The following is a 15,446-nucleotide window of genomic DNA, read 5'->3' as shown; positions in this document are numbered from 1 at the left end:
ATTGATTCATAAATGTTTTATTTTGTGTGAATCGGGATTAAATTAAACTCTGCATTGCAGTTTGTTGATATGTCTCACTAAACTATTTGACTGACTTTGGGGATTAGAATACTATGTGAGAATATTAACTGAAAAGATCCTTTCCCAGTTTTTTTCCCAAGTTTTCACATACTAAAGGTATCCTGAACTCCAGAAGAATCCTGTATTCTTCTGATGTGGAAATGCTATTGCCTCTAATTCCTTCCCATTCCCGCATGGCAAGCAGAAAGAAATAAAAACCAAGAGAGATTATTATTATAGGGATGCAGTGGTGTGGTTGTAAAGGTTATGTGAGTCTAAGGTGAACATTGTTTTCTTAGGAAAGTACACACAATTTACCGCATTCATCACCTATAAATGGATCATATTTTGAAGTTTATATATTTAACTTGCTAATTATTTTCCTTAAATAAGCATGTTCTTTATATAGAAATGTTGATTGCTTTTGTGAACCTGATGCTATAAAAAATGAGAGAATAAAAACATTTCATAATCATTTTTCAACAGATTATGCTTGGATTAACAAGTCATGAGGCACATTTCTCTCTTTTAAGAGAAGAAGTTCGATTTGGTGGCAAAAAGACTCAAAGGTAAATCATACTGCCTATATATTGGAAGGTAGACTAGAAATTAAATTAGAAATAGTAATCCCTTAACAGGCATATGATGATCTGTAAATATTTTCTCCCATTCTGTGGGCTGCCTTTTCACTCTGTTGATAGTGTCATTTGGTGTACAAAGTTTTTAAATTTGATGAGTTCCAGTCTGTATTTTTCTTTTGTTGCCTATACATTTTAGTGTTGTTCAGTCATTCAGTCATGTTCAACTCTTTGCGACTCCATGGACTGCAGCATGCCAGCCTTCCCTGTCCTTCACTGTCTCCCAGAGTTGGCTCAAATTCATGGCCATTGAGTCATGTACACTTTTTAGTGTAGTATCCAAGAAATCATTGCTGAATCCAATGTCATAAAGCTTTTTCCCATTTTAGTCTAAGGGTTTTATAAGTTTTAACTCTTACATTTAAGTCTTTGATCCATCTCAAGTTAATTTCAGCATTGATTATGCTATTAGCTGTGTGGATTTTTCATAAATTCCCTTAATCATTCTAAGGAAATTCCTTTCTATTTCTACTTTGCTGAGTATTTTTATCATGAAAGGGTGTTGAATTTTGACATAGGCTTTTTCTGTTGAATGAGTATGTGGGTTTTTTTCCTTTGTTTATTAATATGGTGTATTACATTGATTTATCTTGAACCACTTTTGCATTCCTGTGGAAAATGCCATATGTTCATGGTGGATAAGTGCTTTTAATATGCTCTTAAAAACTTATATTCTTACTTGTAATTAATCTTGGAATATAAGCCAACAGCCAGGAATATAGACCCCTGGACCAAGCCAGGGAAAGGTAAGAGGAGAAAGTAATAGTGCTACACCACTGAAGCTTTAACCTATACTGCAGTAGATATAAAAGTATGTATACTCACTAGTCTATATGCCTTTTGCTGGTGGCCAGCCTTAAGTGGGCCAGAACAGATCCCATTGGTTTCTTACATTTGTTATTTATTATTTAGACTTTCTGAATTCTGTGAGTCCTTCCACAGAAAGCATGCTGTAAACCAATTATTTTGAACTTTATATCTATTAAAATTGTTACTATGTTTTTATCTTAACATTACCCTGCAGCTTACATATAAATTACATGCCTTAATGTCAAGAATTAATTATACTGCAGTGATAAATTTTATTTCAAGCTGCACTATTAAACTTGAACCCTAAAAATATAATTAATTCTGTGTTGATCATCTTGACTAATTACAGGGTATGCGCACCAGAAGAAACCACATTTCACCTCCTACACTTGTCTTTAATGAGAGAGTATATTGACTATGAGTTTTCAGCATTAAAAGTAAGTATTAATATAAATAGATCAGAGGTGAATATGCAGAAATTTCCAAAGGATTTGACTCTTTTCTTCATATTGCTATAGGACAAGATCACATTTAAATATGATATTGAAAGGATAATAGATGATTGGATTTTGATGGGATTTCTTGTTGGCAATGATTTTATCCCTCATCTACCTCATTTACATATTAATCATGATGCACTGCCTCTTCTTTATGGAACATATATTACCATCCTGCCAGAACTTGGGGGTAAGAAAAGTTTAATATTCATTTGAGGCTACTTTAATTTAAAACTCAACTAACCCTGGAAATGTCACTCAGTTTATTAGATTATTGCTTGCAGAGCTAAAGTAGAAAAAGAATTTGGAGTTTCTTGTAGTAGAAGGTACCAAGTTCTAAAGTTGCAATTTTCAATGGTTCACAAACAGAGAAATGACACAAGTTAAGCAATCTCATTTATTCATAGATACCTAACTAATCTCTACCTTTAATGGCTTACAAAAGCCTGCAGAGGTTGTTGGTTTCACTTAGCTCTTTTCATATTTAACTGTAGAAATTCAGTTTCTGAATGGATAAGCATCAGAGTATTTACTATCAGGGAGAGACTTTTAAGTTACAGTGGGAAACTGACAGGTAGTGACGATGCTGAATAAAGCAGACAGCCGAATTCCCTGGCGGTCCAGTGGTTAGGACTCCACACTTACACTGTCAAAGGCACAGGTTCAGTCTCTGGCTAGGCAACTAGAATCTTGCAAACCATACAGTGAATCAGTCAGTCAGTCAATCGAATAGCAGGATATTGGTCTTTTTCTTCTTAAGTTAGCATATCAAATAAATGACCTCAATTCTAGAACTTACTTAATTTAATTAACTGTCACCCCAGTGTTTGGAAATTTAGGAGGATTATTATTATGTAAACCTGGAACTTTTTCTGTTTTGCTTCAATTCTTACATATTGTGTATTATAGTAACATCAAGTTTGTAGGAACTAGGGTCACTTAGATGGTCCAACACTGAGTGTTTTTTCTTGATTAGTAGAATGTCAAAACTCAACGTTTTGTAAAAAAGAATTTTATAAAATTGTTTTTTAAAAATGTCAGCATGTAGTGCAAATTCAGATTTTGTTCCTTTTAGGTTATATTAATGAAAGTGGGCATCTCAACTTACCTCGATTTGAAAAATACCTTGTGAAACTATCGGATGTAAGTAACTATAAGTTTTTGTTTTTCTGTCCCAGGGTAGCTACAAATGGTCAGTAACCAATTACATAATACCAGAAGAACAAATTTTTATAGTTCTACTCCAATTATTTTGTATAAATAATTCCGTCTAAATTATTTTTATTTCTACTTGCTTTTTAGTTTTAGTTTTCAGAGTAGTAGATGATGTCCCTATGTGCATCAAAAGTAATATCCTCTGATTTCCTATGCCCTAGAAGCAGTCATTGTTAAAAGTTTGTTTTATTTTCTTCTAGACATACTTAAGTTATTTTAAAATAAATTTAAATGTTTCTGTATAGTTTGATCGAGAACACTTCAGTGAAGTTTTTGTGGACCTAAAGTGGTTTGAAAGCAAAGTTGGTAACAAGTACCTCAATGAAGCAGCAGGTGTTGCCGCGGAAGAAGCCAAGAGCTACAAGGAAAAGAAAAAATCAAAGGTGTCCGTTTTTTTAGGTGTCCTTTCATTTTTTTACCTGTAAAGGTAAAACTGATATTCCTTGTTTCTCATTTTCTTTCTTATGATTTTGGGGTTCCTCATTTTGGTTTCATTTCCTCTTTTCCTTTATGTACATTTTAAAAATTGTTTGATTTCTTTTTCTCTATTAGATACTGTCATTTAAATCTGATCTTTGAAAAGCAGTTTATTTTTGCCATTGAAAAGCATTGCTTTTTCTTTGCTCTTCCATTCTATTAATAAGTGTAGAGACATTTCTAAGAACCCAGAAAATTAGTTATCTCTTTAAAAATGTGAATATTTATAGCATTTAATGTTATAAGATCATTTATTTTTCTCTATAAATAATTTATATATAAAATCATATATACAATACAGTGTCACAATATATGGTAAATGTTAGGTGCTCAATAAATGAATAATAGAGCCAATTAGAATATGCTAGTACCCTGTAAAAGAGAAGGCAATGGCACCCCACTCCAGTACTCTTGCCTGGAAAATCCCATGGACGGAGAAGCCTGGTGGGCTACAGTCCATGGGGTCGCTAAGAGTCAGACACGACTGAGCGACTTCACTTTCACGCATTGGAGAAAGAAATGGCAACCCACTCCAGTGTTCTTGCCTGGAGAATCCCAGGGACAGGGGAGCCTGGTGGGCTGCCGACTATGGGGTCGCACAGAGTCGGACACGACTGAAGCGACTTAGCAGCAGCAGCAGTAGCAGTACCCTGTAAAACACCTTTTGTAAGTCATAAAGAATGTCTTATGTGTGTTAGCTTGGAAAATAAACCTCTTCTGGAATTTTCCTCAGTCAATCTATAGTTATTGGATTCTGGTGAAATTGATGAGCTTCCTGCACTCTCTTTGCTGAACTGCTTCTGTTTAGGTTCAAGCCTAATATCTCTTGCTTCAGAAAGGGCAGCTATCCTGATTTTGTTTAGTGTAGTCTTTCTAACTGCTTAACTTTTCCTCTGTGGAACTTAGCAGCAGTCTGTATTCTACTCTGTTTTTTATCTTAATAAAACAGGCTCTGCAACTTTTGGGGGATGTGTAATCACAAAATTAAATATTAGTAATCCCTGGCTCCACCCACCTCAGCTCATTCCTTAAACTTCACAAGTCATCTGGGGGTATGTAGTTAACTTTAGAGACACAGGTGAAAAAAGGAAACTGGAGAAACAGCCCAGGCAAGAAAAGTGGCAGAGGCCCTAGTTTGGAAGAACTAGTGAAAGTCACTGGCAGTTGGTAGGCAATCAGAAAATAGAGAAGAGAAAGGATGAAATCAACAAGAATGGAAAAATAGATGGCAGGATATGAAGGATGTGATGAAATGGAAGAACTTTAGAAAAGCAGATGAGTTGCATGGAAGAAAATAGAAGTGGAGGGTAGAGGTATAAGAATGATGGGAACCAGAGATATAAAAAATAGGTAATAGTTGTAATTATTGGACTCCATTATAAACAGATTGTTTCTTGTTAACAGTAGCCCGGAATTTGACATATAAAAATGTTGAAGTTGAAAGGATTTGATATTGATTGTGTACTTTTCTCTAAGTAAATGAAATGTTTTTGAAATTTTTTTTTCTTAGAAAACATATGTAATTAAATATATTTCTTTTTTGTATTGGTGAGCATTGTTAATACTTATCATTGAGGGGCCTAAATGTTAAGTTGTAATAATAAAGATTTATAGCTTCAGGAAACAAGTGATATAAAACCAAAAACATTTACACAGCATTTGAGGATTATTTTTAAAATAAAATTTTACAGTATGTCACTTAAAGATAATTCAGCTATCTTTAATATTTTATAAATCTTTCTGTTAAATGTCTCATCTTGAAGTATATCTTGCTTTTATATTGATTTATAATTTTTAATAGGGCCAGGAAAATTCCATATGTTGGGCTGCTTTAGACAAAAATGGAGAAGAAGTGGTAACTTCTAAGGGTGAGTACAAACTGTATTTTAATATATGTTATTTTTTTTGACAGAATAGTTATTATATTCCATTATTAGGACTAATTCAGTAATATTGGATGAAACAGATTTCTGTGATAGTTTATAAACATCTACTTTGACATATTTATCAAAGCATTAAATGGAAAAATGGAATATTCATAATTGTCAGTCACTGTCTGTTTATCTTTTTTCCAGACAATGTAGAAGAAGAGATGGAAGATGATGACCTATTTGAAACCGAGTTTAGGCAATATAAAAGAACATATTACATGACAAAGATGGGAGTTGACATAGTTTCTGAGTATGTTATTGCCATTGCTTTTACTTTAAAGTAGGAAAAAGTAGACTTTGCAGTTCTACAGAAAACAGCATAATTTTGATGATTATGGTAATGGGAAGAAAGGATTTTTTGTTTCACAAATTATTGTAGACCTTTCAACTACTGTGGTTTTGGAGAAGATAATATTCATTGGCATGTATTATGCAGTATACCCTTGAACAACATGGGCTTGATCTGCATAGGTCCATTCACATGTGGATTGTTTTTACTGAAGACTTAATACAGTACTACATGTTTCCCACTTGGTTGAATCCATAGATGTGGAACTGCAGATACAGAGAGCTAACTAAAGTTATGAGTGGATTTTCTCCTGCAAGAGGGTTGGCATCTCTAACTTCTGCATTGTTCAAGTCTCAACTGTATGCCTATGATAAAAATGGCCAGATAGAAAATGGTTAGTGTTTTTCTTCATTTCTTCTGAAGCTCACATCATACTTATCTCAAAGGCTACCTGGCTCAACCTCAGGTTAAGAACTAGTATAAAAGTTCCTTAACAACTTGACCTCTAGAATGGTGGCTCACATTTCTGAACTACAGCCCTCTAAAGTTCAGCCACTCAGTTGTGTCCAACTCTTTGCAACCCCATGGACTGCAGGACACCAGGCTTCCCTGTCCATCACCAACTCCCGGAGCTTGCTCAAACTCATGTCCATTGAATCAGTGATGCCATCCAACCATCTCAAACTCTTGTCGTCCCCTTCTTCTTGTGCCTTCAGTCTTTACCAGCATCAGGGTCTTTTCCAGTGAGTCAGCTCTTTGCATCAGATGGCCACAGTATTGGAGCTTCAGCTTCTGCATCGGTCCTTCCAATGAATATTCAGGACTGATTTCCTTTAGGATTGACTGGTTTGATCTCCTTGCAGTCCAAGGGACTCTCAAGAGTTTTCTCCAACACCACAGTTAGAAAGCATCAGTTCTTTGGCGCTCAGCCATCTTCATGGTCCAAATCTCACATCCATACATGACTACTGGAAAGCCATAGCTTTGACTGTATGAACTTTTATTGGCAAAGTGATGTCTCTGCTTTCTAGGTTTGTCTAGGTTTGCATAGCTTTTCTTCCAAGGAGCAAGCATCTTTTAATTTCATATCTACAGTCACTGTCTGCAGTGATCTTGAAGCCTGAGAAGATAAAATCTGTCACTGCTTCCATTTTTTCCCCTTATTTGCCTTGAAGTAATGGGACCGGATGCCATGATCTTAGTTTTTTGAATGTTGAGTTTTAAGCCAGCGCTTTACTCTCCTCTTTCATCTCCTCAGAAGGCTCTTTAGTTCCTCTTCGCTCTCTGCCATAGGGTGGTGTCATCTGCATATTTGAGGCTGCTGATATTTCTCCTGGCCATCTTGATTCCAGCTTGTGATTCATCCAGCCTGGCATTTCACATGATGTACTCTGCATGTAAGATAAATAAGCAGGATGACAATATACAGCCTTATCATACTCCTTTCCCAATTTTGAACCAGTCCGTTGTTCCATGTCCAGTTCTAATTGTTGATTCTTGACCTGCATACAGGTTTCTCAGGAAACAGGTAAGGTGGTCTGGTACTCCCATCTCTTTAAGAATTTTCCACAGCTTGTTGTGATCCACACAATCAAAGACTTTCACATAGTCAATGAAGCAGAAGTAGATGTTTTCCTGGAATTCCTTTGTTTTCTCCATGATCCAACAAATGTTGACAATTTGACCTCTGGTTCCCCTGCATCTTTGAAACCCAACTTGTACATCTAGATGTTCTTGGTTCATGTATACTAAAGCCTCGCTTCAAGAATTTTGAGCATAACCTTGCTAGCATGTGAAATGAGCACAATTATCTGGTCATTAGAGCATTCTTTGGCATTGCTCTTCCTTGGGATTGGAATGAAAACTGACATTTTCCAATCCTGTGGCCACTGCTGAGTTTTCCTAATTTGTTGACATGCTGAGTGCAGTACTTTCACAGCATCGTCTTTGAGGATTTGAAATAGCTCAGCTGGAATTCCATCACCTCCACTAGCATTGTTTGTAGTAATGCTTCTTAAGGCCCACTTGACTTCACACTGCAGGATGGCTGCCTCTAGTTGAGTGACTACACAATCATGGTTATCAGGGTTATTAAGACCTTTTCTGTGTAGTTCCTCTGTGTATTCTTGCCATCTCTTAATCTCTTCTACTTCTATTAGGACCTTACCATTTCTGTTCTGTATCTTCCCCGTCTTTGCATAAAATGTTCCCTTGGTATCTCCAGTTTTCTTGAATATATGTCATCCTTCCCATTCTGTTGTTTTCCTCTATTTCTATGCATTGTTCATTTACTTATCTCTACTTGCTGTTCTCTGGAACTCTGCATTCAGTTGGGTATGTCTTCCATTCTCTCTCGCCTTTGGCTTTTCTTCTTTCCTCAGTTATTTGTAAAGCCTCCTCAACCAACCACTTTGCCTTTTTACATTTCTTTTTCTTTGGGATGCTTTCATTCACTGCCTCCTGTACAGTGTTATAAACCTCTGTCCATAGTTCTTCAGGCACTCTATCAGATGTAATCCCTTGAATCTATTTGTCACCTCCACCATATACTCATAAGGGATTTGATTTAGGTCGTACCTGAATGGCCCAGTAGTTTTCCCTACTTTCTTCAGTTTAAGCCTGAGTTTTGCAGTCAGGAGCTCATGATCTGAGCCACAGTCAGCTCCAGGTTTTGTTTTTGCTTACTGTGTATAAAGCTGCTCTATCTTTGGCTGCAAAGAACATTATCAATCTGATCTCGATATTGACCATCTGGTCTAGTGCCAGGTACTATGCTAAACATTTAAAAAATAACTCATTTATAATTTAAAAATATAAACATATATAAATATATGTACATAATGTGAAAATGTTAAGTTGTTGTAATTCTCACAACAGTTTTTTAAGATAAGTAGAATTATTATTATTTTAAAATAGAGGAAGTTAAGGAATAGAGAGATTTAAGTGATTTGCTCCATGTGACATACATAGGTAATGAGTGGCAAAGCCAGAATATAAGTAACAGGCAATCTGGCTCCGAAGCCCGTCCTTAACCATCAGATGAGGCTGTTTTTCTGTCAGTGAGATAAAAGTTTCATAAAATTCTTTGTACCCTTATTATATGTACTATACTTAGATATTTTCTGTACTATTATTTTTACTTTTTAAAAAAATGAAATACTGAGAATCTTTCCTAGAGACTGCCCAAGGAAAGACCCAAGATCTCCATGTTGCTCCATTTACTCAGACTGTTTTCTAGTCTAGACATAGCCTTTGTGTAAGGCCTGTATTCATACTTATCTCTGGTAGCTAGAGATAAAGACATTGTAGTACAACTCATCAGGTCATGTGAAGTTTTGGCAGATATCATTAGCAAGTAGGACTTTTGAGACTTAGAAATAAAATATTTATAATAGTTATGCACTTAATTCTTTATTCCTTAGTTCTTATATTTGCTTGATTATGTTATAGAGAAGTATAGTAGCTGCAATTAAATGCTTGATTTGCTAGGGGACTACTCTTCTGTTTTATTTCCTTTTCTTTTTGTATATTAAAATATGAGGTTATGAAAATGAGATACGGTTTGTTTGCCTAGCAAATAAGCAAATCTTTTTAAGTTGTTATATTCAGTGTTGGTCCGGGAGTGGTGGTAGATTTCTTCCTTTAATTACTGATGGAAATACAAGTAGGCAAAATTATTTTGGAGGGCTTTGCTGGTGGCTCAGTGGTAAAGAATCCACCTGCCAATGCATGGGACACGAGTCTAATCCCTGATCTGGGAAGTTCCCACATGCTGCAGAGCAACTAAGTCCTTGCACCACAGCTCTTGGGCCTGTCCTCTAGAGCCCAGTTGCCACAACTACTGAGCCATTCTCTGTAAGAAGAGAAGCCACTGCGATGAGAAGCCCACACACTGCATCTAGAGAAAAGCCTGCACAGCAGTGTAGATCCAGCACAGCCAAAAATAAATAGAAATTATTTTTTTTAAATATTTTTGAAAGTATGTATCTAAAAGCCTTTGACCCAATAATTCTAATTGTTAATCTATCATAAAAATATAGACTAGACATAGATGATCTTTATACACAAGGAAGTTACTACAAAATTTTTTTAAATAGTAAAAAGTTAGAAACAATGTATGTGTCCAGTGAGAAGGTTCATCATAATTGTCTCCACTTCCTCCTCATTACAGTCACTATCTCTGCCATCTCTAGTGCTTCTGGAATAATAGAACTATTAAACTGGTAGTTATGAAAAGTTCATAAAAATTTAGAAAGATACTTTCAGTATATTATTAAATACAAATTTTAAAAGAGGATACAAATTCATATACACAGTATACTCTCATTAATATTTAAAAAGGAAAAACTTGGGGATAAAAAGACTGAAAAAAAAAATACCAAAATGTCATAGTGATTGCTATAAGGTAATAAAAATGCTTTTCATCATTATCTAAATTTTCAATAATGAAACATTTCTTTTATAATAAGAGTCATTCATTTTAAAAAATATAACTTCCAGAAATATGTAATCTACAATTTCACTTAGAAGTATCCACCTGAGGGCTTCCCTGTTGGCTCAGATGGTAAATCTCTACTTGAATTTTGGTAACAAACACTAACAAGTTTTATAGCCACTTTGGGGTTTACCTAGGGTCCTCTTTTTTTAATTAATTTTATTTTTGTTTCCTCTGAGTCTTTGTTGCTGCTCACAGGCTTTCTCTAGTTGCAGCAAGCGGGGGCTACTCTTTGTCGCAGTACACAGGCTTCTCTTGTGGAGCACAGGCTTTCCGGCTTGCAGGCTTTTGCAATTGTGGCTTACAGGCTTAGTTGCTCTCCAGCCTGTGGGATCTTCCAAGTTCAGTTCAGTTCAGTCGCTCAGTTGTGTCCGACTCTTTGTGACCCCATGAACTGCAGTACACCAGGCCTCCCTGTCCATCACCAACTCCTGGAGCCTACCCAAACTCATGTCCATTGAGTCGGTGATGCCATCCAGCCATTTCATCCTCTGTCGTCCCCTTCTCCTCCTGCCCTCAGTCTTTCCCAGCATCAGGGTCTTTTCCAATGAGTCAGCTCTTCGCATCAGGTGGCCAAAGTATTGGAGTTTCAGCTTCAACATCAGTCCTTCCAATGAACACCCAGGACTGATTTCCTTTAGGATGGACTGGTTGGATCTTCTTGCAGTCCAAGGGACTCTCAAGAGTCTTCTCCAACACCACAGTTCAAAAGCATCAATTCTTCAGTGCTCAGCTTTCTTTATAGTCCAACTCTCACAACCATACATGACCACTGGAAAAACCATAGCCTTGATCTTCCCAGACCAGGTATCAATCTCTTGTGCCCTTAGTTGGCAGGCAGACTCCCAGCCACTGTACCACCAGGGAAGTCCCCAGGGTGCTCTTTTTTTGCTGTGTGTGTGTGATTATTTTACCTTAAATATTAGTTTTTTTGAGAAAATGACATTAAAGGGAATATTGTTCAGTGGATATAACACTTTTCAAAATATGTTCTAGCTGCTATAACCAGATTTTAAGATCTTCCTGATTTCCTTCTGTGATTCACTCAGGCATCCTCCCAAATAAGATTTCCATCTTTGTCTTCTATCACACTCTGAATATGTAAGAAAGTGGTAGTGCCATTGTTTAGAAAGCTTCATTAAACCCTCAAACTTGATACCAAAGATATAGTACATTGACTGAATAAGTATGTACAGCAGGTTTAAGTATTCTGATAGTTGGTTTAGGAAAACTATAAGGCAAATTTTTAATGTGGCATGATAGAATTTTTTTTAATAATACTTTAGAGTTTTTTCTGATTGCAGTTTTTGGCTTATTCATTGATTAAATCATGTGAGACAGAATGTGATATTAGGAGATACCATGTTTTAAACACAATGGCCTGTCTTCAGAAAATAATGTTATAATGAAAATATTCTTTTCTATTTTCAGTGACTTTCTGGCTGATCAAGCTGCATGTTATGTTCAGGCAATACAGTGGATTTTGCACTATTACTATCATGGAGTTCAGTCCTGGAGCTGGTGAGGGAATAAAAACAAAAATAAAGTTTTATATTTTATAATGGCTCATTCTACTATAAGCTCATTTGATAATCTCTTCTTTTTACTTTTATTTGTGATATTAATAGTATTTTTTAAAAAATACATACAGCCAAGTTTAAGTGAAAAGAATCTTTTTTAGTATTGTAATATTTTAAAAAGATCCTTTTATAACAAAGATACTTCCAGCTGTAGTAGATGGCCCATAATAAAAAGCTCTCTGTTAATCTAAGGATTTAAAATTTTCTATCATAATGAATGAAGTGTCACAAAGTCTTGACAATTACTGGGTCTGAGTGATGGTTAAGTGGGATTGTTTATTCTTCTCTACATCTTTATGTGTTTGAAAATTTTTTCTGTTAGGAGTAATGAAGAATGGATTATATGAATGTTAAACTGGGAAGGGTAATGAAGAAAGGAGAAAAGAATTTACTTCTCCTGGAATAGTAATAATTCTCTATTTATCTCATGTTTTTTATTCCAGCAAGTTCCATCTACATTTCCAAACCATCCACTGAAATAGAAAACAAGTAAAAAATAGATACAGGGAAAAATAGACACTTTTAAGTGATGAGATAGCTTGTTTTGTTTGTTTTCAGAGCACCTTCTAGGCTCTGTGTTAAAGCACCAGCAGCAAAACATACCAGTGCACAATAATGTGGCATTAATTATTAATAGAATCTCACTTACTAATAGCCTTTTAAAAAATATCTGCAATAACTAACAAGATTCTCAGGGCATCTCTAAAGAACACTGTAGTGACAAAATAATCCCTGATTTGCCATTTTTTAAGAAGGTGAGTGTAAGTTATACCTATTCTATTACCAGGCATTGAGGCCAAGCACTTGTAAAGCATGTGCTCATATAGGCCTCAGAGCTGTTTAAAGTAAATATTGTTTTCTGCTTTTGACAGATGAGGCTCAGAGAGGTTAAATAGCCTTTCCAGTATCACACACCAATATTCAAGTACACGCCTATCTGATTTCCGAAGTCTATACATTTTCCATTGTTCCACATGCCATTCTGCCTCCTAAACTTTCCCATTCTTTTGAAGTATGCCATAATTGTGGAATATAAAAATATTTTGTTGGCTTTTATTTTGGTATTTTTAGTCAGACATTAAGAACATTTAAATTTTTTTAATTTTTTAAAAAATTTTGAAATTTCTAAAAATATTTCTTCATGTTAAATATGGGAAGATTTTAAAAACAAATAGTGTGCATGATTGACAAATGGTTTAATCCTTATCACAAACACAATATATATATATACATACTAATTCAAAGTTGATGATTCTTAGAGCTGACTAGTAACAACCATATGAGCTCAGACTTCCCTGTGTCTTCATGAGAGAAGCTCAGGCCCACATGAAGTAACTGAATGTCTTCTGACTGCCTCATTAGTTCATTCTGAGGATCTATTGTTTGGAAGATTCACACTCAATACTTCTGAAACTGGAGTCATTGTATTATTTATATAAATAATAAATTATATTTTAAATGTGTTATTAATATATATACCCTTCAATTACATACATCTAAGTTTTTGAAATATAAACCACTTTAAAAATTAAGGAAATAAAATACTTGTTGTCATCAAATAATCTACATTTTCCAACATTGCTGATCTCTTCTATTCATGTGGCATAATTGTGAGTGATTTTTTCTTTAGAATTATTGCTGTGTATGGACACGACTGAACATAACGCACAGAGGCACAGCTGTTAGAATAGAATATTGAGAAGTATATACTAACTATTGATCTGTTTCATAAAGTTTGTCAATTGTTTAAAGCTCAGTTTTGTCTTACAGGTTTTATCCATACCATTATGCACCTTTCCTGTCTGATATCCGCAACATCAGTACACTCAAAATCCATTTTGAACTGGGAAAACCTTTTAAGCCATTTGAACAGCTTCTTGCTGTACTTCCAGCAGCTAGCAAAAATTTACTTCCTGCATGCTACCAGGTGGGTTTTAGAATTAAATATATTTGTGTTCTTTTTAATATTTAGGAGTTCCTCCTCCAAACCTAGAAATATCATACCAAATTTCTTTAATAGCTAAATATATTTATTTTCAGTTTCAAATATAGTATTCTTTAAACAAGTCCCTTGAAAAGTAATTCCTTGATTTAAAATTAACTTGTTTTAAAAATGCAAACACATTTCATAAACCATTCAAAGCATAGCTTCTTTGTTTTCAGTATCTTTAAGCGCATCTCCAGTTTGTCTCTGCACTGATGAAAGTAAATTGAGCTTGGCAAAATCTAAAGCCATCTGCTCTGTCCAGATATTACAGATTTTGTTTCTGTTCTCTTTTACCCTCTACCTAATAGAATATGGATGATTCTAATAAGTTGTTTATCTCAACAAAATGCTACTTCCATTTATATTTGGATTTTAAGAATTTCATTTATCAAATTATGGAATAAAAAACTTCTCTCAGATTAACGTACTTCGTATACCAGGAGAAAGCTGTTTCAGGGGTGATTGGGTCACCAAAATTACACTAAGCCTACTAAACTGATTTTGAGGGTAAACTTCAGTTTAGTTCTTCTAGAGCATCAGTCGGTTCTTCTAATTCTCTGGTCTGTGCCAGGAATTGAAATAGACACACATAAATGTATAGATATCACATACCTTCACTGCTTGAACAGTATCCAGCTTCCTTCTAAATCTTTCTGAAACTTAACTTCATGGGCCTTCATGGGCCTTGATCCTGGCCCATGGCCTTCCTTCCTTTAGTTTCTTTGATGCTTTTTTTCCCACCTTCAATACATTAAGAATTGATACTCAACCACTCTGGATTAATATAGCCATGCAGGTTTTTGTAGCCACATAAGTTTTGATTCTTCTGTACCCATGACAACTGATTATTTTATTTTGAATATTACCCTGAGAAATATGCTTTTATTTCTTTAAAATTTTTTATGTCATGATCTTCTATATTCATTTCCTAGAGGATATCTTTAGGTTTATCTACTTCTGTTATAAAATCTCTAACTAAAAACATGTCTTATTGGGCTTTCTATCTTTGCTGTTGGTGGTAAAGAGATTCTTGTATTTTAGGATTTTTTTTTCTTTTTAAATTATCTTAGATGACAGTTATATAACTTAATAAAATCAGTTGATTATGTTCAGTTCAGTTCAGTCACTCAGTCGTGTCTGACTCTTTGATTATGACATGAAAATAAATTGTCCAAGATTAAAAATGGAGTGTGTGAAATGAACTGAAATCTGAATGGAAAAACAGAATTTAGATGAGCCTTGTAGAGTGAAAAGACTATAGAAGACAGAAATAATAAAATTCAGAGTAAGGATAGTTTGGCTATATAATTAGCTTAGTGGAATGAGAAAGTGATGAGTGGCAGTGAAATTAGAAGTCTCATATTTGAAAATCAAAATATAATAAGTATACTGTAACATACCTAAGATGTGAAAATTTACTTTTGCTTTGCTTAGAAATTTTAAATTGTAATAGGTAAATATTATAAA

The 15,446-nt window shown here is 34.8% G+C and overlaps 1 protein-coding gene across 7 annotated transcripts in view; it reads left to right on the top strand.

Annotated features, from left to right (window-relative positions):
- The window catches only part of XRN1 (5'-3' exoribonuclease 1), a 112,325-nt gene that overhangs the window by 17,300 nt on the left and 79,579 nt on the right, over nt 1-15,446 (top strand). For 6 of the 7 annotated variants that reach the window (XR_015156697.1, XM_086381393.1, XM_086381302.1 and 3 more), the window contains 9 exons: nt 547-629; nt 1,858-1,945; nt 2,027-2,195; nt 3,081-3,148; nt 3,466-3,603; nt 5,499-5,565; nt 5,773-5,878; nt 11,844-11,933; nt 13,763-13,919. Coding sequence is in view for 6 of the 7 variants with exons in the window: in XM_086381302.1 (XP_086237428.1) it covers nt 547-629; nt 1,858-1,945; nt 2,027-2,195; nt 3,081-3,148; nt 3,466-3,603; nt 5,499-5,565; nt 5,773-5,878; nt 11,844-11,933; nt 13,763-13,919 (966 nt within the window). In the remaining variant the exon portion in view is untranslated. Of the gene's footprint in view, nt 1-546; nt 630-1,857; nt 1,946-2,026; nt 2,196-3,080; nt 3,149-3,465; nt 3,648-5,498; nt 5,566-5,772; nt 5,879-11,843; nt 11,934-13,762; nt 13,920-15,446 lie in introns of all 7 variants that reach the window. The other variant, XM_086381562.1, reaches the window with a different exon arrangement.

This window comes from Bos grunniens, chromosome 1, assembly GCF_055505025.1.
Source record: "Bos grunniens cultivar Pamir isolate PY7600 chromosome 1, Bosgru_T2T1.0, whole genome shotgun sequence".
NCBI classification, from domain to species: domain Eukaryota; kingdom Metazoa; phylum Chordata; class Mammalia; order Artiodactyla; family Bovidae; genus Bos; species Bos grunniens.
This window is presented reverse-complemented; position numbering and strand designations above follow the sequence as displayed.